The sequence below is a fragment of the Symsagittifera roscoffensis genome, chromosome 2 (genome assembly GCF_963678635.1).
Source record: "Symsagittifera roscoffensis chromosome 2, txSymRosc1.1, whole genome shotgun sequence".
In the NCBI taxonomy this organism is placed as follows: domain Eukaryota; kingdom Metazoa; phylum Xenacoelomorpha; order Acoela; family Convolutidae; genus Symsagittifera; species Symsagittifera roscoffensis.
In genome coordinates, this window is record NC_087063.1 from 15,625,031 (window position 1) to 15,648,794 (window position 23,764).

At 35.6% G+C, this 23,764-nt stretch overlaps 2 protein-coding genes across 3 annotated transcripts in view; one reads left to right on the forward strand and one right to left on the reverse strand.

Moving 5' to 3' along the window:
* Positions 1-16,497, reverse strand: part of LOC134838998 (uncharacterized) — a 31,805-nt gene extending 15,308 nt beyond the window's left edge. The window contains exons 1-8 of one of the 2 annotated variants that reach the window (XM_063854373.1): positions 16,268-16,497; positions 15,435-15,597; positions 12,458-12,528; positions 10,919-10,947; positions 4,178-4,297; positions 3,582-3,704; positions 790-1,035; positions 160-307 (exon numbers count right to left, since the gene is read on the reverse strand). In XM_063854373.1, the coding sequence (XP_063710443.1) occupies positions 160-307; positions 790-1,035; positions 3,582-3,704; positions 4,178-4,297; positions 10,919-10,947; positions 12,458-12,528; positions 15,435-15,597; positions 16,268-16,489 (1,122 nt within the window). In that variant the 5' untranslated portion in view covers positions 16,490-16,497. Of the gene's footprint in view, positions 1-159; positions 308-789; positions 1,036-3,581; positions 3,705-4,177; positions 4,298-4,361; positions 4,391-5,792; positions 5,864-8,942; positions 9,106-9,242; positions 9,473-10,918; positions 10,948-12,457; positions 12,529-15,434; positions 15,598-16,267 lie in introns of those variants that run through there. The other variant, XM_063854374.1, reaches the window with a different exon arrangement.
* LOC134839017 (dynactin subunit 6-like) overlaps positions 1-23,764 on the forward strand; it is a 275,517-nt gene that overhangs the window by 71,644 nt on the left and 180,109 nt on the right. The window lies entirely within an intron of this gene.

Sequence of the window (23,764 nt, forward strand, 5' to 3'; positions counted from 1 at the left end):
CAACTTGTAAGTTGCAGCGCACGTTCGATCTGAATCCGCAATCATATGATTACTGGGCTCCATCACTACCGATGCGCCACAATGTCACTATTTTGCCAAAGACTCAAAAATGAACTATTATTCGAAAAAAAAATCGATCATTTCATAATTTAGCCCTACATTCTGCAGCGATCCTGAGAACTGTTGTTCGACTGATGCGACAGCCTTCTTCAGAGAGTGGAGGAACTGGGTCCTGCTGTCTAGAGATCCCTGCTGACACAGACCCTTGTCCCGCTTCATCTTGTCAGCCAGCAGCTTGATCAATACCCTGCATATCAGAGATCCCTTGTTTGAAAAGGTAACACAAAGCGAGATTATTTACAGCGATAATTTCGAATCAGAAGTCCAATTAACTAAATCTAGGAACCACCATTTCAATTTGAGGTTCATAGATTTTCGGAAGCAGCTATAAAATCGTATGGTGATCCACTTGCATTTTCTCTAGTAATTAAGAGACGTTCGGAGTTTACCTACGAAGTTCGGGCGCCAGCAGAAAGGTGAAGATAAGTCAGGTACGAGACTTAGTTAACTACAGCTTGTATTCCTGGATAAGCAGACCACTATACTTCAGCGTTCCAAAAAATCTATGGAACCCAAATTCAAATGGTTCCAAAATCTAGTTCTTTTTGGACAACAGACTTCTCAACATTTACTATCTGCTTCATTTTTTTGCCCAGTATTAGAGGAAAAACTATTGTAAAAATCTTACATCTAATTCGATTGTTTTAAACCCACTATGAAAAAACTGACCTGTAAAGCCTAGTTTTGACACCATTGTTCACACTTTTTGCCATTTCGTTCTCTTTGTTCTCAACTAGCGCATGATCGAATTCGTCCAATGCCGACTTGAACACCGAACCCACTTGGGGGAGAAAGAATTCCTCGCACACTGCTTTGACGTGTTCAGGTCTCATTAGGTCACACTGGAACGAGTACACAGCAAGGAGGGCCTGCAGCACTGCATTCATGTAGCAAGTGTTGCCCAAATTCACAAACCTGCATTCAAAAATCTCATTTAAACATTTCAATTCGAATCAATTCATGTGAGATGAGCAGAATTGAAGAATACGTAATTTAATTTAGTTTTCAAAACACCAAAGACAAGCAAAAAAGCTGTATGCTTGTCGTGCCATGCCCTCAAACAAAAAACTGCAGCCGTGATAAAAATAAACTCTGTTGTTAATTCTGTATCAATGTATTTATTTGTGACATATGCACCACTTACTGATAAAATATAGAACATAACCAAAAACAGTTGGAAAAAAATACAATGAACGCAAGGAAACCGAAAAGAAAAAAAGTTTTTTTTTAATTCAACTTTACAATTTCAAGTCAACAATATTTGACTTCACAGCTTTCAGAATATCGAGAAAAATTTATGATTGACCATTTTTGCCAAAATCAACTCAATTTGAGAAGACAGTATAGGTAAAATGGAGCTTGGAAGGCTGGAAACTGAGTTCCACTTTCGAAACTAGCTGATGAAATTAAATTTAACTCAAAGAGTGCATATATTAATGTATATAAATGCACTTTTCATTACGAGGCCAAACTGTGCATTTTGTGAAATATAAGCGGAATCGACAATAGGCCAAAATCAGATTTGTTGCGGAATCCGCAACATTGCTACTTTACTTTGATCTTCTGTTCTGTTTTGAATTCCAAAACAAATATCTAAAACAATACCGCTCAAAATTGCTCCAAAAATAGGCGAACCTGCGGAATCCGCTACATTATTTTCGGGATCCTGAACAGTTCGCTGAATCCACAAACAAATAATAAACTATAGGTATAGTAAAATTGAGCTGTTGCGGAATCCGCAACTGTAAGCAGATTCCGCAAACTGAGGTGATATCCGCATTTTGTTTGCGGATTCCAGTAACATATATAGCTATGTTCTTGAAATGACATTTTTAAATTAAAGCTATTTTTGTGGGTCATCAGAGAGACTGTCCAACCGTTCAATCTCAATTTTGTCAACAATTTGATTTGATCAGCTAAACCTCAAAAATTGAAAGAATGAACACCTTTCCGATCTCAAATACTGAAAGAATGAACTCCTTTTCGATCTCAAATACGGAATCAATTTTCCGATCTCAAATACGGAAAGAATGAACATTTTCCGATCTCAATTACTGAAAGAATGAACACAATTCCGATCTCAAATACTGAAAACAGGAACTTGAGGTAAATTATTTCATGGGTTATAAATTCTGAATCATTAATAAATTTTCTTTATTCCAAACACAAAGGAGGTATATCCACGATTTTAGATAAACAATGATTTGTTATTGGATTCACTAACAATAGCTAAATTCTTGTTTTAAATTCCGCATTTGCTATATAATAATTTTAGCTATAGCTCTTAATTGTTCACGCAAGGACATTTCCGTATAACAAACAAAACTACAATCCACTTATAGTTGTGGAATTAGCTTACATTTGCAGAATTCGGAACACCTAGCTATATTTTACGTTACAGGTACTTGGACGCGGAATCAACGTATATTTTGTAAGTAGACTCCACTTACATTTTAGAACATGTTTACAGAGTTGTCTCTGGAATCCAGGAACATACCGACAACAAATTGTGAGCGTACCTAGTGCACAGTTTGGCTATGTAATGTCTTCTGAAAAAAAAACCATCACGACCTATATGAAAGTCATCGACGATTAAAGAGAAAAAGATCATTGATAATTTATTCATAAACAGTCCCAAGTTTTGGTTTAAAATTAGTACAAGAACATACTATAATTTTGAGATAGTAACATTTTGAGAATATAACAATTGACACACTATAAAAATAAACGGCTCTCAAAACGGCAAAAAAGAGGGAAAAAAGCAACAAAAAAATAAATGCCCTAAAAATCAAACTTAAAATAAAACATCTGAGACTACGTGATTGAAACCCAGATCCTTCAATTAAGAGTCGCATGTTTTCACCACTTAGTTTGGCTTCTTCATTTATTTTCTTTCGCTGCTTTTTCATTCTTGAAGACCAGAAAGCAGCGAAAACCGTTTAATATGCGCTAAGAAAACGCATACACTATGCGCAACTTAATTTTAAGTAATAAGTTAATATTAATTTTGTTGAGCTGACTCATCTGCTCATTTGATCACATAATTTATCAAAACTTGACCCAATATCTTATGTCTTAGTCACAATTGTCACAAATTTGACAATTTTGACAAAAAAAAAGTTTCAAGTTTTATTCGTGATTTTGAAAGCAATAAAAATTTCCCTGTTTTCGCTCGTGATGGCGAAAAAATGTCAAAACCAACAGAAAGTTGGAAAAGTGTCACTGAACTAAAGAAGAACCCAAAATTTCAAACAGTCGATTGATTGCGTGCTAATTACACATCAATTGGGTGCGATCTCTACCTGGGTGTGAGCTCAATTGATCTTCACTACGTTCATTGACACTTAAAGTCGATGAAACTGAAATTCAATTCTGCGTTGATCTAATTAAGGCCGAAAGCAACACAAAAAAAAACAAATAAAAATAGAGACAGAAGTACTGATGAAAACGCATGCTGTTACCCGTCGACTTTCGCAGTATCTTCTGATCTCACTACGAGTGTCTTGGATGGTGATTGAGCAAGTGGAGAGGGCTTAGCCGTCTCTCCCGTCCATCCGGTCTTGACCTTGAACAAATCGACGCTTCTAAACAACAGAAATGACAACAGTTACTGTTTGCGGAGAATTTTCGACTAGATTTCAGTACATTAAGTTTCAATATCATGCGCCGTTTTTCTCATTGTTTTTGGGAACTCAGCGTGAACTTACAATTTGAAAATTCGATTGTTTTTACATTTTGACTACTTTTTGCTCAAATCTGCACTGCATTACTTAATCAAACCGTTACGCCTCCCTGCCTTGGAAATCAACTGAAATTTGCAAAAAATGGGAACGTTCGTTGCGAAATTACTCAGTTCGTAACATTCTCGGCTACTTGCACACCAGCTAACCTCTCCTCTTTTTTGTAACAAGTACTGCAACAGATGACGGAACAAAATGCTGGATTTAATTTTTTCCAATAAAATTGATTTTAACGACAGGGGTATTCGAAAGTCAGATTTTTTAAAGCAAATTTGGTCCTTAGACTGGGCGAGTACATGCATATAGTATGGACCTACGTCGCTTTGGGTATCACTGTAGTACTGGCTGAGTTTTCGTTTCTGGCAAATGGAGACCGGTATTTGGGTTCACTAGCACTGCAAACATCCTGGCTGTAGAAGCTGCTCTTAGCAGATCGCCTAAAAAACTTTCAAACTATCTCAAATTACGTTGAAAGGAAAATTCCCAGATTAAAGAACTCACTTTGCGCTTGATATTGTGGGTGAAACGTTCTATAAACACAAATCTAGGCGTTATTCCATATAAATTAAAACTTGAGACAAAACTGCACTTCGCTAACACATGCTTAGATACAGCAAAAATATTTGAAAGAAATTTTACTTCAAATTACAATAGTTTCGGATACTTCAAGATTTCACCTGCGTTGCTTTTGTAAAAACGTCGAACTTAGAAAAAGAAACCAGTTCATGCGCAAGTAGTACGGAATATTCCGACCACTCTGCTCGTCTACATTAAAAAGTGATTCATTGTTTTCTTGAAGGGTTCAAAGTTTTTGCTCGGACCACCATCCCCTTGGGGTGGGAAAAAACTATGGCATAGGGTCCTTTTTTCCAGCCGATTTTGGCTAGAAAACTAGAAGAGCGTCATGTAATTGTTTTTAGGCATTTATGACATAATTCGGATTCTAAAAAAAACATCGCAGTGTCGAAGTGGTCTGATTTTTGTCCCGTTTTTCAGGCTAAACTTGATAAGGACTAACAGAATTTTTATTAAAATCTGGCCTCCTCATTCCATTCCACTAAAATGTCAACGATATTTAAGCTATTAACTACCACTCGTTCATGCATTTTTCAATCACCATTTCTAGAAAAAAAAACTATCCTTTTCAAGAAATTATGTTATTCGATTTTTTTTCAATCGATGTGGTGGTCGAAAAATTCTTCAACGCTGTCTTCAAACTGTTTGTTGGTACTTCAAATAGACCAGAAAACATGAAAAAAGACACTTGGAGACTTTAATGGTAGTTTTCTTGAACATATATATCAAGCTAAGGCTCTTTGCATTTCAAAGATTTTTTATGATTGAACCTTTTATCATATAATTAACTCAATTAGAGAAAACAGTCCCTTTTTTTAGGAAATGGATTTGAATTGATCTTATGAATTGATCGAAATCAAACTTGCACGTGATCAACTTTTAAGACTTTCACCTGAAAAACCACAAAACCTAAATAACTGATAAACCGTTTCGTTGTTTAACAATAAACAAATAAAACTTTTAATTTCCCAATTATAAGAGATTTGAAGCGACTCATAACCCACTCGATGCCTATTGACACGAATTTCAGCCCCCGTACAAACCGACCAATTGGTTTAGCGACAGACTTTGCTCCCTTGCCCCCCCCCCCCCCCCCCCCCATTTTGACGCATGTGTCAAAAGCATTAGACAATATTGAAAAATTAATAAAAACCAACCGCCCAAGTTAAGTTCAATTAAACTCATATTGCCTTTAGGGAACTAGCCCGGGACATCATTCGAAACGGGACAAGTGTGAAATATGAGGGGCGATTCCTGTCGAGGGGCTGAAAGGCATGGAAAATGGCTAAAGTCCACTCGAATCCAATCATCATGTTCATTAGATGATTTTCGAAACTGCAATAATTAACCACTAACGTTGTTGTCGTCTTCAACGTTGAACGCTTTCGTCTGAATTCTTGGAGAAGAACATTCACTATTCTTGCCAGCTGAAATAAAGCTCAGCTAAAAAAAACTCGATTCAACATTCAAACGTGATGCTCAAACTCAAAAGAGTATCAAAAACTAATGAAGCAAACTAGATTATCCACACGTTAAACAAGACTATACAAGTTATTTACTATCCGAACCCCAAAATCTGGAAACAAAAATTTGAACACCTACCCAGCAAAACTAATAAGAACGGCAAAAGCCAAAAAGAAAACAATTCAGCAAAGGAAATTGCGGCAGCGGGGATCGAACCCACACTTAGTTAAAAGCAATTAGAGTCATTGGGACCACTCCCGCATCGAACAAAAAATTCACCCATGCTTTAAAATAGAAGGGAAGCAGAGCTTCGCACCACTTGCCATACATCACAAGCAAAGCACCGCAAGCTAGCCGACAGAAACTGTTGACAAAACTCATTCAGCCGAAAACATCGTTAACTTTTAAGAATCTCTCGTGGGTGCCAAATTAACTCAATTGAGAAAAGTGAGTCAATAAGAATATCTTAAATTCCCGTGCAATATTTTACGTCTAGGCAAACTGAGCTTCGCACCACTTGCGATACAACAGAATTAAAACCACATGACCCTTCAAAAGTAGCAGAGATAACTTCCAAGGATATGAAATTGAAAAGAGAACTATAAAAACAAACAAAAAATGAACAAAGATTAATATTTTTCAAGATTAATATAGTTATGTTTTTTAAAGAGTTCGTAGTGGAACTAGCTTTGAGCATTCAAAACAGTATGACTGACTCTTATTAATCTAAAAAAAAACACTATCAACCGCATATGTAAAAATTCCGTGAATATTGAACGACGAAGCAAATATTTTCGAAAAATTTTCAAAAAATGCAACAAAATTCGGCAACATTTTCTGACTCAAGTACTTCCACTAATAGTAGTCATCAGAGACATGAATCTAGAAAGAGAAATTTCGTGACACGGGATATAAGTCAACGAAAAAGTTTGTGTTATCTCTGCACTAAATGTCCTGGACGGTAGATTAAGGCTCAATTTATTACACAGGGGCGAAGCTGAGCTTCGCGCCACTTGCGATGCAAAACAAGAAATCGAGAAAAAAATTGCCGCGAAATAAAAAAAATTAAACGAAAACTCGAAACTATAATCGAAATTCGTTAAAATTAAAAAGTCTAGTTTTAAAATAAAAACACGCAAAGATAAAAAAAATGTTGAAAATAGCATTGATCGAAAGAAAAACTACCAAGAAGTAAGAAAGCCGAAAATACCCTAGTAGAAACCCTGTAAGCCGAAAAAAATGCAACAAAACTTGAGGCTTCATTGAGAATATTTATGAAAAAAAATATTGAGTCCTCCCTCGCCCTCACATCGATACACACAAAAACAACTTCATTCAGTCGTCAAATGAAACAAACGAGACGACAAAGCAGATATTATAGAGGACAAAACCTATCCAGCCGAAAAAACTAGGAAAAGATAAAAGCCTAAAACAGATCAAAAAAATTATCAAGTCATCCCCGCCCTCATAACACACACACACGCAAAAAAAGTCGCTCGTAGAAGGGCGCAAAATGAGGCCACTAAGCCGATATAATTTATGCCGAAACCTATCAAGTCGAAAAAAGGAAAACAAAAACAAATGAATTTTAACAAACCGACATAAAAAAACATATTTCATTAGGTCAGGCCTTAGGTCTAAAGCTGTAAATTGATGCTACAAAAAAATCGAGGTTCCGCTTAAACAATATAAACGAACTAAAAGCCGAATCATGATTTTTTTTAAAATAAAAAATGTTCAAAATTTTTTTAAACAATTTTTCATGTTTATTTTCAAATTCTATAAGAGAAGGCCTATGAGGGCAATTCAGATTTTTCAAAATTTCTCGTAGAGTTCAACCGTTTTCATTTAATAACAACGATCATAAAAAGAAAAAAACATGAGCAAAATAAGACAACAGAAACAAAGCCGACCGACCTACGTGCCGAAAATCTATCCAAATATTTTGGAACAGGTAAAAATTAATTTTCAACTCGTATGTTCACCCTATGTACATATATGTAGTTCATACACTCCAACTATGCTAAGAATTCAATTGTTTGACCATTCTGTGAACAAAGTTGTTTACGGGAAAAGTCTAGTACCCGGTTGCAATACCTTTGCTTATCGCAAGGGTAATGAAATCTACTAGTTATCCGATGAATCAAAAAGTTCTGAAAAAACTATCCTAAACAGAGGCGAAGTTTCACTTCGCATACACGAATAAAAATGTGACCGATAACGCTACTGGGAAAAACTGAATGAATAAAACTTTGAGTGTACAAAATTTCATAACGCACGCCAATTATGAGACTACATAATTGCTAAGTGGCGCAAGCCAATTATCACGCATTAGCAGTACCAGTCAATTTGAAAAAAAAAACGAAATTTACCAAATAACATGCCTCAGTTTATAGAGCGGACGCATTTTAACTAGTATAATAGTATAGTTCATTTAAAACATCCGACCCTGCCCAGGTTCGAACCCTATTATTTTGCTGCTGGTCTCCTTCCCTACCTCTTAGCTACAGATCTATGATGCCTTGAAGCTAAAGTGCTATTTGCAACATAATAGTCTGTGTTAATATCCTTAGCATTGGCTGTACTTAATAGCTGGATCAAAATGAACACTCCCAAACAGAACACATTTTGTAGCAACAATTGCATCGCAACAATAGTTGCGACTTAGGTTGGAAAAAAAGTTCATACTATATCACAAGCTATGCTTGTGTAATGGCAGCAAAATTTGATACATCCGGCCAATAAGCCGACAAAAAATGGGACGAAATCCATGAAGCCGACAAACAAATTTATTTAATTCTGAAAAAGATCTCAGTAAAAAACATTGCACCAAGTAGTTAAAATGAATTTTCATGAAATTGAGCTTTGGTTTATAGAGTACCCAAATTGCTTTCCATTTAAAATACAAATTATAATATAAACTAGCCGCTTATTGATTGTAGTCAGAGGACTGAAAACTTAGAAATGCAGACGGTTGAAAAACATTGAAAAAATCTTTGGACTTTGTAAACGTAATTGGATGAAAATCAGCTGTTGAGCTACCTGATTCTCGAAGTGCGGTATTGATATCCTCAACTATTTTTCGAAACATTTCTTTCCAATTCAAGTTGTACTGAGGCTGAAACTGGTAAGAGATGCTGCTGTTATCTACACATGATAGATACAATTTGTCTGGGTAGGCAGTTGCCTTTATCTTTTCTGTCGCCTGAAACAATTTGGTTTAAAAAAATTAAGGCAATTGAAACTGATTCTGACGCACTTGCGACTTGAATACAAAAATCTACACAGAGCCGATAGAGCAGATTTAAGATAGTTCACATTTTTATTACAACCTGAACCAACCACGTTGAAATAGAAGAGTTGGGGTGGGTCGTGGTACTTGAAAAAGACCCACACAGCCCCACTGTCTAAGTATCTTCTCACTTCCATCGATCCCTTTCTGTTCTTAGCCTTGCCGAAGGATCCCGACTTCATACTGCTCACTTTCACTTCCCCATTAACGGGTCCGAACAGCACCGTACAGTTGGATGACTGCAATGGATTGTCTTTGGACAAGACAGCCATTCATATATATACTAGAAGAGTGAAATCCCAATGGGCAACCAACATTTCAAACAATTTTTGGGAAAAAGTCGTCGCGAAATTATTTGCATCAACTTTATTCAATTATAGTTGAAAATTATGTTACAAATACTTCGTATAATACTTTAAACCCGAATCACTTATCAGCAAATTCAAACATACCCTTATTCTTTGTTTTCAGGCGTATAAAATAAGTAAAAACATAGTCAATCATTTAATGTTGACTCTTAAGAATATTTCAAACAAGCATCAAATTATCAATTAGTAACAAGTTACCTGTATAAAAAAAATAGCTGTTACACAAATTTGCACAAACATTTTTACACTCAAAAACTAACTGAATTTGTGGATTTATTAGTCGTGTTAAAATAGAAATATAGCCAATTGACAGTTGGAAAAGAGTAATGAACGCAAGTAAACAAAAAAAACACTGACTTTGATTTTAAAAATCTCAACTTTGGAATTTTAAAGAAAAAAACAGATGTTTTTTAAGCTCTTTGAGTTTCAAGGATAACGTAATATTGGTGCTTTTTGATTATATCAACCCATTTAGAGAAGACTGGATCAATCGGTAACGGTTTTATTCCGCTGGGAAACTAAAAATTAAATTCCACTTTCAAAAGTAGAAATCATTCGCGTTTTTTCGCGCCATTTCCACGTTCGTATTTAGAGAGTTCTATTTACATAACTTTCAGCAGATGAACTCAAAACGTGAATATATTAAGTGCATTCATAAAGGCATTAATATATATGAATGCACATCTGTAGTTATTAGAGTATTTTACTCCCAAGACCCATATGAGAGTCTTCACTACGTTCATTACTCTTAAAAATACAACAAGGATAGACGTTGCTGTGCAATTAGCACAGAAATTTCTGACCATGTTCATAAAAACTACAAAAAATGTTTTCTATTCGTTTAATTTCAAATTAAAGTTGTTGTTTTTACGCCGTGTGATGAAAAAACAGTAGAAACGTGTAGAAAGTTACTGAAATAGGCATAATCGACATCATTATCATTTGTCAAATAAATGAATAACAAAACAAAAATAAAAACAAAACTCAAAGCAAAAATTTAAAAAAAAAATTTAAAACATTTTTTTGAAATGTTGACTAGGTAGCGCTACATTCACCTTAATTACTGCCCAGGAAGCAGTAAGTAGTTTTCTTTTTAGTAACAATCAAGCTTTTTAGCCTAAATCTTTCAGATAACGAACAAAACTCGATCGCTTTACTTGCTCGAAAAAAGACTGAAACAAACAAAAATTGGAAATCTTGCTGGAAAAACTTCAAGGTCGTTCGAGTCACGGTTGAAACGGGTTGAATTTGACATATCACTCAGCCATCCCGATGAATATTTGCGGCAGATCGCCTAAAAAACTTTCAAACTATCTCAAATTACGTTGAAATGAAAACTCCCAGATTAAAGAACTCACTTTGCGCTTGATATCGTGGGTGATACGTTCTATAAACACAAATCTAGAAGTTATTCTATATAAATTAAAACTTGAGACAAAGCTGCACTTCGCTTACACATGCTTAGATGCAGCAAAAATGATTTGAAAGAAATTTTATTTCAAATAACAATAGTTTCTGATACTTCAAGATTTCACCAGCGTTGCTTTTGTAAAAATGTCGAACTTAGAAAAAGAAACCAGTTCACGCGCAAGTAGTACGGAATATTCCGACTACTCTGTTCGTCTACATTAAAAGGTGATTCATTGTTTTCTTGAAGGGTTCAAAGTTTTTGCTCGGACCACCATCCCCTTGGGGTGGGAAAAAACCATGGCATAGGGTCCTTTTTTCCAGCCGATTTTGGCTAGAAAACTAGAAGAGCGTCATGTAATTGTTTTTAGGCATTTATGACATGATTCGGATTCTAAAAAAACATCGCAGTGTCGAAGTGGTCTGATTTTTGTCCCGTTTTTCAGGCTAAACTTGATAAGAACTAACAGAATTTTTATTAAAATCTGGCCTCCTCATTCCATTCCACTAAAATTTCAGCGATATTTAAGCTATTAACTACCACTCGTTCATGCATTTTTCAATCACCATTTCTAGAAAAAAAAACTATCCTTTTCAAGAAATTATGTTATTCGATTTTTTTTTCAATCGATGTGGTGGTCGGAAAATTCTTCAACGCTGTCTTCAAACTTTTTGTTAGTACTTCAAAACGACCAGAAAACATGAAAAAAGACACTTGGAGACTAATGGTAGTTTTCTTGAACATATATATCAAGCTAAGGCTCTTTGCATTTCAAAGATTTTTTATGATTGAACCTTTTATCATATAATTAACTCAATTAGAGAAAACTGGGTTAATAAGTAATTTTAATCTACTTAAAATTTGAAAGTTAACAGTCCCTTTTTGCAACAAAGTCAGTCGCCTTAACCTTTCGCGCCATTTGAAAATTTGCTATTGGAAAGCGTAATGTCCCTTTTTTTAGGAAATGGATTTGAGTTGATCTTATGAATTGATCGAAATCAAACTTGCACGTGATCAACTTTTAAGACTTTCACCTGAAAAACCACAAAACCTAAATAACTGATAAACCGTTTCGCTGTTTAACAATAAACAAATAAAACTTTTAATTTCCCAATTATAAGAGATTTGAAGCGACTCATTATAACCCACTCGATGCCTATTGACACGAATTTCAGCCCCCGTACAAACCGACCAATTGGTTTAGCGACAGACTTTGCTCCCTTGTCCCCCCCCCATTTTGACGCATGTGTCAAAAGCATTAGACAATATTGAAAACTTAATAAAAACCAACCGCCCAAGTTAAGTTCAATTAAACTCATATTGCCTTACGAAACTAGCCTGGGACATCATTCAAAACGGGACAAGTGTGAAATATGAGGGGCGATTCCTGTCGAGGGGCTGAAATGCATAGAAAATGGCTAAAGTCCACTCGAATCCAATCATCATGCTCATTAGATGATTTTCGAAACTGCAATAATTAACCACTAACGTTGTTGTCGTCTTCAACGTTGAACGCTTTCGTCTGAATTCTTGGAGAAGAACATTCACTGTTCTTGCCAGCTGAAATAAAGCTCAGCTAAAAAAACTCTAGTCAACATTCAAACGTGATGCTCAAACTCAAAAGAGTGTCAAAAACTAATGAAGCAAACTAGATTATCCACACGTTAAACAAGACTATACAAGTTATTTACTATCCGAACCCCAAAATCTGGAAACAAAAATTTGAACACCTACCCAGCAAAACTAATAAGAACGGCAAAAGCCAAAAAGAAAACAATTCAGCAAAGGAAATTGCGGCAGCGGGGATCGAACCCACACTTAGTTAAAAGCAATTAGAGTCATTGGGACCACTCCCGCATCGAACAAAAAATTCACCCATGCTTTAAAATAGAGGGGAAGCAGAGCTTCGCACGACTTGCCATACATCACAAGCAAAGCACCGCAAGCTAGCCGACAGAAACTGTTGACAAAACTCATTCAGCCGAAAACATCGTTAACTTTTAAGAATCTCTCGTGGGTGCCAAATTAACTCAATTGAGAAAAGTGAGTCAATAAGAATATCTTAAATTCCCGTGCGATATTTTACGTCTAGGCAAACTGAGCTTCGCACCACTTGCGATACAACAGAATTAAAACCACATGACCCTTCAAAAGTAGCAGAGATAACTTCAAAGGATGAAATTGAAAAGAGAACTATAAAAACAAACAAAAAATGAACAAAGATTAATATTTTTCAAGATTAATATAGTTATGTTTTTTAAAGAGTTCGTAGTGGAACTAGCTTTGAGCATTCAAAACAGTATGACTGACTCGTATTAATCTCAAAAAAACACTATCAACCGCATATGTAAAAATTCCGTGAATATTGAACGACGAAGCAAATATTTTCGAAAAATTTTCAAAAAATGCAACAAAATTCGGCAAAAACTTTCTGACTCAAGTACTTCCACTAATAGTAGTCATCAGAGACATGAATCTAGAAAGAGAAATTTCGTGACACGGGATATAAATCAACGAAAAAGTTTATGTGTTATCTCTGCACCAAATGCCCTGGACGGTAGATTAAGGCTCAATTTATTACACAGGGGCGAAGCTGAGCTTCGCGCCACTTGCGATGCAAAACAAGAAATCGAGAAAAAAATTGCCGCGAAATAAAAAAAATTAAACGAAAACTCGAAACTATAATCGAAATTCGAAATCCGTTAAAATTAAAAAGTCTAGTTTTAAAATAAAAACACGCAAAGATAAAAAAAATGTTGAAAATAGCATTGATCGAAAGAAAAACTACCAAGAAGTAAGAAAGCCGAAAATACCCTAGTAGAAACCCTGTAAGCCGAAAAAAATGCAAAAAAACTTGAGGCTTCATTGAGAATATTTATGAAAAAAAATATTGAGTCCTCCCTCGCCCTCACATCGATACACACAAAAACAACTTCATTCAGTCGTCAAATGAAACAAACGAGACGACAAAACAGATATTATGGAGGACAAAACCGACATAAAATGAATTTTAACAAACCGACATTAAAAAAACATATTTCGATTAGGTCAGGCATTGACAAAGCTAAAAAGCACAAAATAATATATCTAAAGCTGTAAATTGATGCTACAAAAAAAATCGAGGTTCCGCTTAAACAATATAAACGAACTAAAAGCCGAAACATGATTTTTTAAACAATTTTTCATGTTTATTTTCAAATTCTATAAGAGAAGGCCTAAGAGGGCAATTCAGATTTTTCAAAATTTCTCGTAGAGTTCAACCGTTTTCATTTAATAACAAAGATCATAAAAAGAAAAAAAAACATGAGCAAAATAAGACAACAAAAACAAAGCCGACCGACCTACGTGCCGAAAATCTATCCAAATATTTTGGAACAGATAAAAATTAATTTTCAACTCGTATGTTCACCCTATGTACATATATGTAGTTCATACACTCCAAATATGCTAAGAATTCAACTGTTTGACCATTCTGTGAACAAAGTTGTTTACGGGAAAAGTCTAGTACCCGGTTGCAATACCTTTGCTTATCGCAAGGGTAATGAAATCTACTAGTTATCCGATGAATCAAAAAGTTCTGAAAAAACTATCCTAAACAGAGGCGAAGTTTCACTTCGCATACACGAATAAAAATGTGACCGATAACGCTACTGGGAAAAACTGAATGAATAAAATTTTGAGTCTACAAAATTTCATAACGCACGCCAATTATGAGACTACATAATTGCTAAGCGGCGCAAGCCAATTATCACGCATTAGCAGTACCAGTCAATTTGAAAAAAAAAAACGAAATTTACCAAATAACATGCCTCAGTTTATAGAGCGGACGCATTTTAACTAGTATACGAAAAAGTTCATTTAAAACATCCGACCCTGCCCAGGTTCGAACCCTATTATTTTGCTGCTGGTCTCTTTCCCTACCTCTTAGCTACAGATCTATGATGCCTTGAAGCTAAAGTGCTATTTGTAACATAATAGTCTGTGTTAATATCCTTAGCATTGGCTGTACTTAATAGCTGGATCAAAATGAACACTCCCAAACTGAACACATTTTGTAGCAACAATTGCATCGCAACAATAGTTGCGACTTAGGTTGGAAAAAAAGTTCATACTATATCACAAGCTATGCTTGTATAATGGCAGCAAAATTTGATACATCCGGCCAATAAGCCGACAAAAAATGGGACGAAATCCATGAAGCCGACAAACAAATCTATTTAATTCTGAAAAAGATCCCAGTAAAAAACATTGCACCAAGTAGTTAAAATGAATTTTCATGAAATTGAGCTTTGGTTTATAGAGTACCCAAATTGCTTTCCATTTAAAATACAAATTATAAAATAAACTAGCCGCTTATTGATTGTAGTCAGAGGACTGAAAACTTAGAAATGCAGACGGTTGAAAAACATTGAAAAAATCTTAGTACTTTGTAAACGTAATTGGATGAAAATCAGCTGTTGAGCTACCTGATTCTCGAAGTGCGGTATTGATATCCTCAACTATTTTTCGAAACATTTCTTTCCCATTCAAGTTGTACTGAGGCTGAAACTGGTAAGAGATGCTGCTGTTATCCACACATGATAGATACAATTTGTCTGGGTAGGCAGTTGCCTTTATCTTTTCTGTCGCCTGAAACAATAACTTTTCAGAATTTTCACTCAAAACCGAGACAGCAAGTTGCGCTTTAGTAAGGAGGACGAATCGACGACAGAAAACGAGTCAGTTAAGGCTGGATGAAAAATCGAATAAAGCAAGCTCCATTCATTGACAATAAAAAACTCAAAAACAAAAACCTTTAGGACGATATCATATCTTCGACCGAAAATTGTTTTTAACTTGACTGCAAACCGACATTTTTGAGACTTTTGAAACCCGATTTGTTCTCGACAATCGAACACAATCTGCACTTTGAAAACAATGTGCGCTTAAGAAACTTTTCGCTTGATGCCGTAGAAAACAAGATCAAAATAACACTCTTTACCAAAACCACTATTGGGGGTATTTATTGCATAGACAACGTCAGCAAAAGTTTACACAGAAAGGATGCTATTCAAGTAAACGAAATCAAACATTGCCGTATTTCCTAAAATACCAAAGCTTTAGCTCAAAATGGCATTTCAATGCCAGCTCAAAATGGCATTTCAATGCCATCTCAAAATGACATTTGGTTTAAAAAAATTAAGGCAATTGAAACTGATTCTGACGCACTTGCGACTTGAATACAAAAATCTACACAGAGCCACAGAGCCGATAGAGCAGATTTAAGATAGTACACATTTTTATTACAACCTCAACCTACCACGTTGAAATAGAAGAGTTGGGGTGGGTCGTGGTACTTGAAAAAGACCCACACAGCCCCACTGTCTAAGTATCTTCTCACTTCCATCGATCCCTTTCTGTTCTTAGCCTTGCCGAAGGATCCCGACTTCATACTGCTCACTTTCACTTCCCCATTAACGGGTCCGAACAGCACCGTACAGTTGGATGACTGCAATGGATTGTCTTTGGACAAGACAGCCATTCATATATATACTAGAAGAGTGAAATCCCAATGGGCAACCAACATTTCAAACAATTTTTGGGAAAATGTCGTCGCGAAATTATTTGCATCAACTTATTCAATTATAGTTGAAAATTATGTTACAAATACTTCGTATAATACTTTAAACCCGAATCACTTATCAGCAAATTCAAACATACCCTTATTCTTTGTTTTCAGGCGTATAAAATAAGTAAAAACATAGTCAATCATTTAATGTTGACTCTTAAGAATATTTCAAACAAGCATCAAATTATCAATTAGTAACAAGTTACCTGTATAAAAAAAAATAGCTGTTACACAAATTTGCACAAACATTTTTACACTCAAAAACTAACTGAATTTGTGGATTTATTATTCGTGTTAAAATAGAAATATAGCCAATTGACAGTTGGAAAAGAGTAATGAACGCAAGTAAACAAAAAAAAACACTGACTTTGATTTTAAAAATCTCAACTTTGGAATTTTAAAGAAAAAAACAGATGTTTTTTAAGCTCTTTGAAATTCAAGGATAACGTAATATTGGTGCTTTTTGATTTTATCAACCCATTTAGAGAAAACTGGATCAATCGGTAACGGTTTTATTCCGCTGGGAATCTTAAAATTAAATTCCACTTTCAAAAGTAGAAATCATTCGCGTTTTTTCGCGCCATTTCCACGTTCGTATTTAGAGAGTTCTATTTACATAACTTTCAGCAGATGAACTCAAAACGTGAATATATTAAGTGCATTCATAAAGGCATTAATATATATGAATGCACATCTGTAGTTATTAGAGTATTTTACTCCCAAGACCCATATGAGAGTCTTCACTACGTTCATTACTCTTAAAAATACAAGGATAGACGTTGCTGTGCAATTAGCACAGAAATTTCTGACCATGTTCATAAAAACTACAAAAAATGATTTCTATTCGTTTAATTTCAAATTAAAGTTGTTTTTTTTACGCCGTGTGATGAAAAAACAATAGAAACGTGTAGAAAGTTACTGAAATAGGCATAATCGACATCATTATCATTTGTCAAATAAATGAATAACAAAACAAAAATAAAAACAAAACTCAAAGCAAAAATTAAAAAAAAAATTAAAAACATTTTTTGAAATGTTGACTAGGTAGCGCTATATTCACCTTAATTACTGCCCAGGAAGCAGTAAGTAGTTTTCTTTTTAGTAAAAATCAAGCTTTTTAGCCTAAATCTTTCAGATAACGAACAAAACTCGATCGCTTTACTTGCTCGAAAAAAGACTGAAACAAACAAAAATTGGAAATCTTGCTGGAAAAACTTCAAAGTCGTTCGAGTCACGGTTGAAACGGGTTGAATTTGACATATCACTCAGCCATCCCGATGAATATTTGCGGCACTCGACATTGCGTGGAAAAAACTAAACCACGTATGAATCCAAAGTTACTCCCCATTTTCAATGGTCGGAACAAAAACACTCAATCGAAGCGGAGCTTTGCAACACTTGCAAAAAAGAAACTGAAACTAAAAACAGAAAATAAGACAATCACCAAATGTTGAAAGAAAAAAAATTACCTTGACAATTGTTATTTTAGCTAAAAAGTTATATATAAATTCCGTAAAAATAACAACTAAATCCGATAGGTAAAAAAATGCAATTATCTTTAAAAATTGAGAAAAAGGTTGAAAACTAAATTTTTGCGACTTCTCAGTTTCATCTTTAAAAAGTTTTTTTTTGATCATTCAACTTTTTTCGTTGTTAGATTGAATTTAATTTAACCCATAAATTACTGGTAGAAATTGACATTTGAAAAGAAAACATTCGAAACTTTTATTCAACCAATTTTTTACGATACAAAATGTTGGAGAAAAATTTATTCATATGGAAAATCTTTTACCAATCTTAATTTTTATATTCGTCCATCTTTTACCAGAATACAAACTTCAGACTAACAAAAAACCAGTCGCTCTGATTTTATTAGCCATTGATTTTTATTAGCCCATAGGTGACAGGCTACATGAATGATTGTAGTCGGGACAAAACTAACAAACAACTACGCTGATGCTGAAAAAATAGGCAGCAATTTGAGTTGAAGACACGCCTTTTAATCATGACACGCCGGTCGAAGAATAAAAAGGAAATTATCTCAAAATAAACTTGGCGTTGAACAAGCCGGACGATTAAAAAAACAGTATTTGCAGCAGCACGAAAATGAGGACCACCATTACAGTTAAAACATCTACAACAGATAAGACTGTAGAAAATTGAGACAAAACCAAGGAAACTGAGGACGATAAAGAAGACAAGGTATGCAATTCTTTCATTGCAATTTCCCGAACAATTATGTTCGAGAAATGATAGACAATCATTTGATAGAAATGATAGAAAGGAGTTTTGTCGGAACTAAGAATAATTGTTATTTGTACGTAATTGTGTTACGGTAGGAGTGCCGCCCCTTATGAAATTGTTTATTACTCATTTTTAACGAAGGTCTAAAGTGTTCGGTCAGAAGATGAAGGTTGGGTAAGAATTTCTGTAGATAGTTGAGAACTCCCATGAATGAACGCAGTTGTTTTAAAATGTGGAGAGGTTTGAGTGCTAGAACTGCCTGCACCTTTGAGAATTTCGGTTGGTACACGGTTCGAAACCTAACCACGACATTTTGTTAACAGAAAACTCACATTTTGATAGTTTGTGAGCAAAACCTTCTCTGTCTAGTTTATGGAAAACCTTTTCTACAGTTTTGTTGTGGTTTTCGATTGAACCTTTCGAAACTATTAGTAAATCGTCTAAGAAACAAATAACTCCTTTGATGTTTTGTAGGGTGTTGTCCATTGCCTTTTGAAATTCCTTGGGCATATCTGTCAGACCGTAAGACCCGGTTTTAAAACAATGAGTAAAACAAAGTGTCCTTCTTTGATGAGTTTTTTAATTTCAGTGCCCACTTTGTCTTGGATATGTATTGGTACTCTCCGACCTTTCTCTCGGATCGGAACCAAAAGGTCTTTGAATACCGAACATCGCTCTCACCCAAGTCAAGAAGCGATAGTGGATATAGACCAGTATTTGTGGTCGCCGAGGATCCATGGACATTGTAAACCTTAGCAGGAACTGCAAAAAATGCACCAAACTCGGTAAGAATTTGAAACCAATGAATTCTTTCAAAATGTACACATCTCTTCCTCTATTAAACGGTCCCAACGAGGAAGTTCACCTAGACTACGCGGGTCCATTATCAGACAGTGTAAGAAATCAAGTGTATATTTTGGTAGCTATCGACCGTTATTCCAAATACCCGTCTGCAATACTCACCAAAACGAATGGAGCCAACAAAATTTTAAAATTCTTGGAGAATAATGTTTTTACACAAAGTATTCCAAAGGCGATTAGAACGGACCAAGATTCCGGTTTTAAAAATAAGGCTGTAGATCAATTTTGCAAATCAAAACGCATAAATCACATTTTCTGTTCGGTCGGAGACCACCAAGGCTGCGGATTGGTAGAGCGTGCAATACAGACAATTGAAAGGAAATTGGGAATTTTACAGTTCGAAGATATCCAATCGGCTCTTAAAATGATAATCGAAGATACTCGGGTAACAAAAACTCAATTACAAGTCTATCTCCCTTCGAGTCCCAATTTGGCAGAAAATTTATAATTTTAAATCTAAACTACTTTTAGACGAGCAAAACCTGAAAAGAGGCCTCCTGACTGCGGAAGACAGACTTGCGACAGCAGACCACGCCTTAAAGTAGTGAGGAAGCGCTGCCAAAGTCGAGATGTATCGCCTAAAATCAAACAAGAAACTACACCAATTGCGAACACACCTTACTATAGATCCCTCGAACAATCAGCCAAATCAGCGAACAAATGGATGGTATGGAAAAAGAAGCTGTCACACGAAGAAGGATGCCGGGCACTCACTCCGCACATTAACAGAGAGAAATCAACTTCTAGCAGCTTCTCTCAGAAACAGCTTAACATCAGGGACCCTCAGATTTAGACAAGACACAGTGTAATTACCAACTTCCAAGGCAAAAAGTAAACTAGAGTAATTACTCTTATCTAATCCTAAATCAGTCGAAGAATTCAGGAAAGTGGCCAATCTCAAGACGGGGTAACAACTTTTTAAATGTTATTTGGATAAGATCGTCAAAATAACTCCTTCAACGTATATTACAGAATCAGGGAAAGTTATTAAGAAAAATGACATATCATATTAAGGTTAAATAATTCCCAAATTTCAGGTCACCAAGGACCTAGCAAGCCAGTAACGGGAAAAAGAATGAAGATACAAAAGAAATTATCATCATCTTCTTCCTCGGACGAACCGATAGATCCGAGGGCCTAAGCCCACCCGAGACAACTATACGCATCATCAAAACTTACAGCACCGGCAGTCCCTTTCCAAGGGAAATTTCGGAGGATTGCACCCAACGTGTCCAGAGCAAGCACTCTGATCCAGAAGCCCAGACCACCAGTTCCGATAGTGGACCTAACCAGATCGTCGTCAAGCTCAGTCGGCGTCATCAAGCCCCCAGTGGCAAGCTCTTCACCTATTGACCAACCGACCAGTTCTAAAGCAGTCCCAATATCGGTCAAGATAGACAAAAGAAGGTCCGACAAGACCACTATCCAACCTGGTGCAGAGTCACTATCCAACCTGATGCAGATGTTGTCACAGATGCAGCCGGATTAGTGCCAGTATCTTCGGAAGATGACCAAGAAGTAGAATCGAACGTTACTCCGCAGTCCTGCCCCCTGACAATTGTAAGACCAACTAACAAAGAAACAAGCCGTATCAGGTCCGTAGACACCTACAGAAATCTACCCCAGATACTACAGCAGAGCAAGACGGAAATGAATCATCTTCATCGCGAACTTCAGGACGCATTAAGAAGCACACACAATTCTACGGCAGTCCTATACGTCATCCGGTGAAGGAAGTGTCAGAATCGTCAGTACCAGGATTTTCCGGCAGGGCAACTGTTCCAGTATCGGCAGAGGAGCTCTCATCATCCCCGTCTCCAAGAAGAACCATAGAGTGTTTAAAAAGAGCACAGAAATAGATTCTCAGAAGAAAGAGAAATAGCTAAAACTAAAACTGAAACTTTTAAAACTCTTTATTAAACTTATTTTTAGAAATTATAACTTCTGTTGATCAGAAATTTTTTGAAAGAGGGGGAAGTGTCGTGCGGCAGGAGGACCGCCCCTTATGAAAATGTTATTGTGTTACTAGTTGATGTTAAAGATCATAGTGTTAGTGATAGTGTGAGTGAACGTTGTTTGATGATTAAAAATGAGGGTTTTTTCACCTAAAAGTACGTATAAAACAAGACATCCATCAAAATGAAAATGGCTTTTAAAGATGATACTTGTTTAGACTTTCAGAAAGAGCAAAATTGGAATTTTTCAAGGTCACAAGGAAAAAATACCATTAAATCAACTATTTCTGTCCTAACAAGTTATTTCATATCGTGTAGCCGCGCATGCAACTATAAGACTAACTTGGCTTACGCCAGAGTTGGCATCAACAAAAAAAATTCTGGTCAAATGGTTCTCAATTAGATTACATTTACATTTAAGAATGAAGTTTACTGCTACAATTTTAATTAGCGTGCGGTAATTTAACCAATCTGTACAAATTTTTAGGACTCGAAGCCGACTGAAATACCAATGCATCAAATACAAATGACTGCTTCAACTACAACTGGTTGCACCACGACACAGAAACTTGCGATCAAAGTTACTATTGTAAAAAACAACAAATTTGATTCTCTTCAACTGAGACTTATTCTTTTGTTATTCGTTTATTTTATTAGGGGTTTGGCCTACTTGATTGATTTTGAATAGTCTAGAATTGGCCCGTTCTATAGACGTTGTATGTTAGAACAGCTATATGAGACTCATTCATTTTTGATATCTTAAATAGGAGTAATCAGTCCTGTGTAAGTTGTACAGAACTTGCACACAGATGTGAAGCTGCGCTTCGCAAACACTTGCGAGAGCACGACCAAAAAGCAGCTGTATTAATTGAAATAAGAAAATTAGAAATAAGCCTCGAATTAGCAAAAACTCGGCTATGTGTAGCACTCGAATCTGCGACCTACTGCAACCAAGAGATTTTTCTTGTCACACACTATCCACTCAGCCACGCAAGCTTAACAACCGGCAAACACTAGTCACGAAAAAAGCAGGTACATGTTCTAATTAATTGCCAGTGCTTTTCAGCACAAATGGCACCAAAGACAAATAGACTCAATTTGCATGTAATAATTTGGAATATATAAAACTGAAAGCATCCACCCTAACTTTGCATATAACAAATCGCAAAGCATAGAGCCACATAAAAGTATCAATTATCCATTTCAAAAAATTTCTTGAGATATTTTGAGTTCGAAAACTTCTGAAATCGAGTTTTCATTCTTGTAATGTTGTTTGAAACAAATCACGTTTTTCGGTTTATTTGATAAATTAAAAATGCATCAACTGTGTTAACTTATTACTATTCGAATATCAAAGCACATGCTATTAAAAAGCTGTAAAGGTGCACCACCATTATTGCGACTTAGGAAAAAAGAAGTCTCGTACTAATGCACCAGCTTCGCAAGTGTAACACAGAGGCGAAGTTGCCCTTCGCATACATAAGCAAAAAATATGACCGATAACGCTACTGGGAAAAACTGGGAAAAACTATATATCGCGCGTTAATTGTCCCGAATTGGCCAAAATGGCAATTTTAAAACTCCCATAACTTAACAAAAACTGATCACAGGTGAAATATCTTTAATATCTTTCCAAATTTAAGCTTAGGACAACAATACTTTTTGAATGATATAAAAACGTCCCGTCAAAAATGGCTATCTAAAAAGTTGAAATTTGTCTGAAGAAAAAAGCACCCCGAGTACAAATATTCCGTTACTTTCGTTAGGAAAGTCGCAACAATAATAGTCTCTGGTAAAATCCTTAGCATTGGCTGTACTTAATAGCTGGTTATTGATCAAAATGAACACTTTCAAAATGATCACATTTTATCGCAACAAAATTCGCGTCGCAACAATATTTGCGACTTAGGTTGGAAAAAAAGATAATTCATACTATAACACAAGCATTGCTTGTGTAATTCTTAACAGGCGTAATAAACCATATAAAAATGCAAAAATTTGTAAGTTTTGTAAACTTTTTGTCTCTTTCCGTGATAGCGAATAAGGAAAAACCTTGAAACTTAAAGTAGAAAAAGCTAGTCGGAAAAACACCACAAAACTTAACATTATACAGACCTAGAGTATTTAA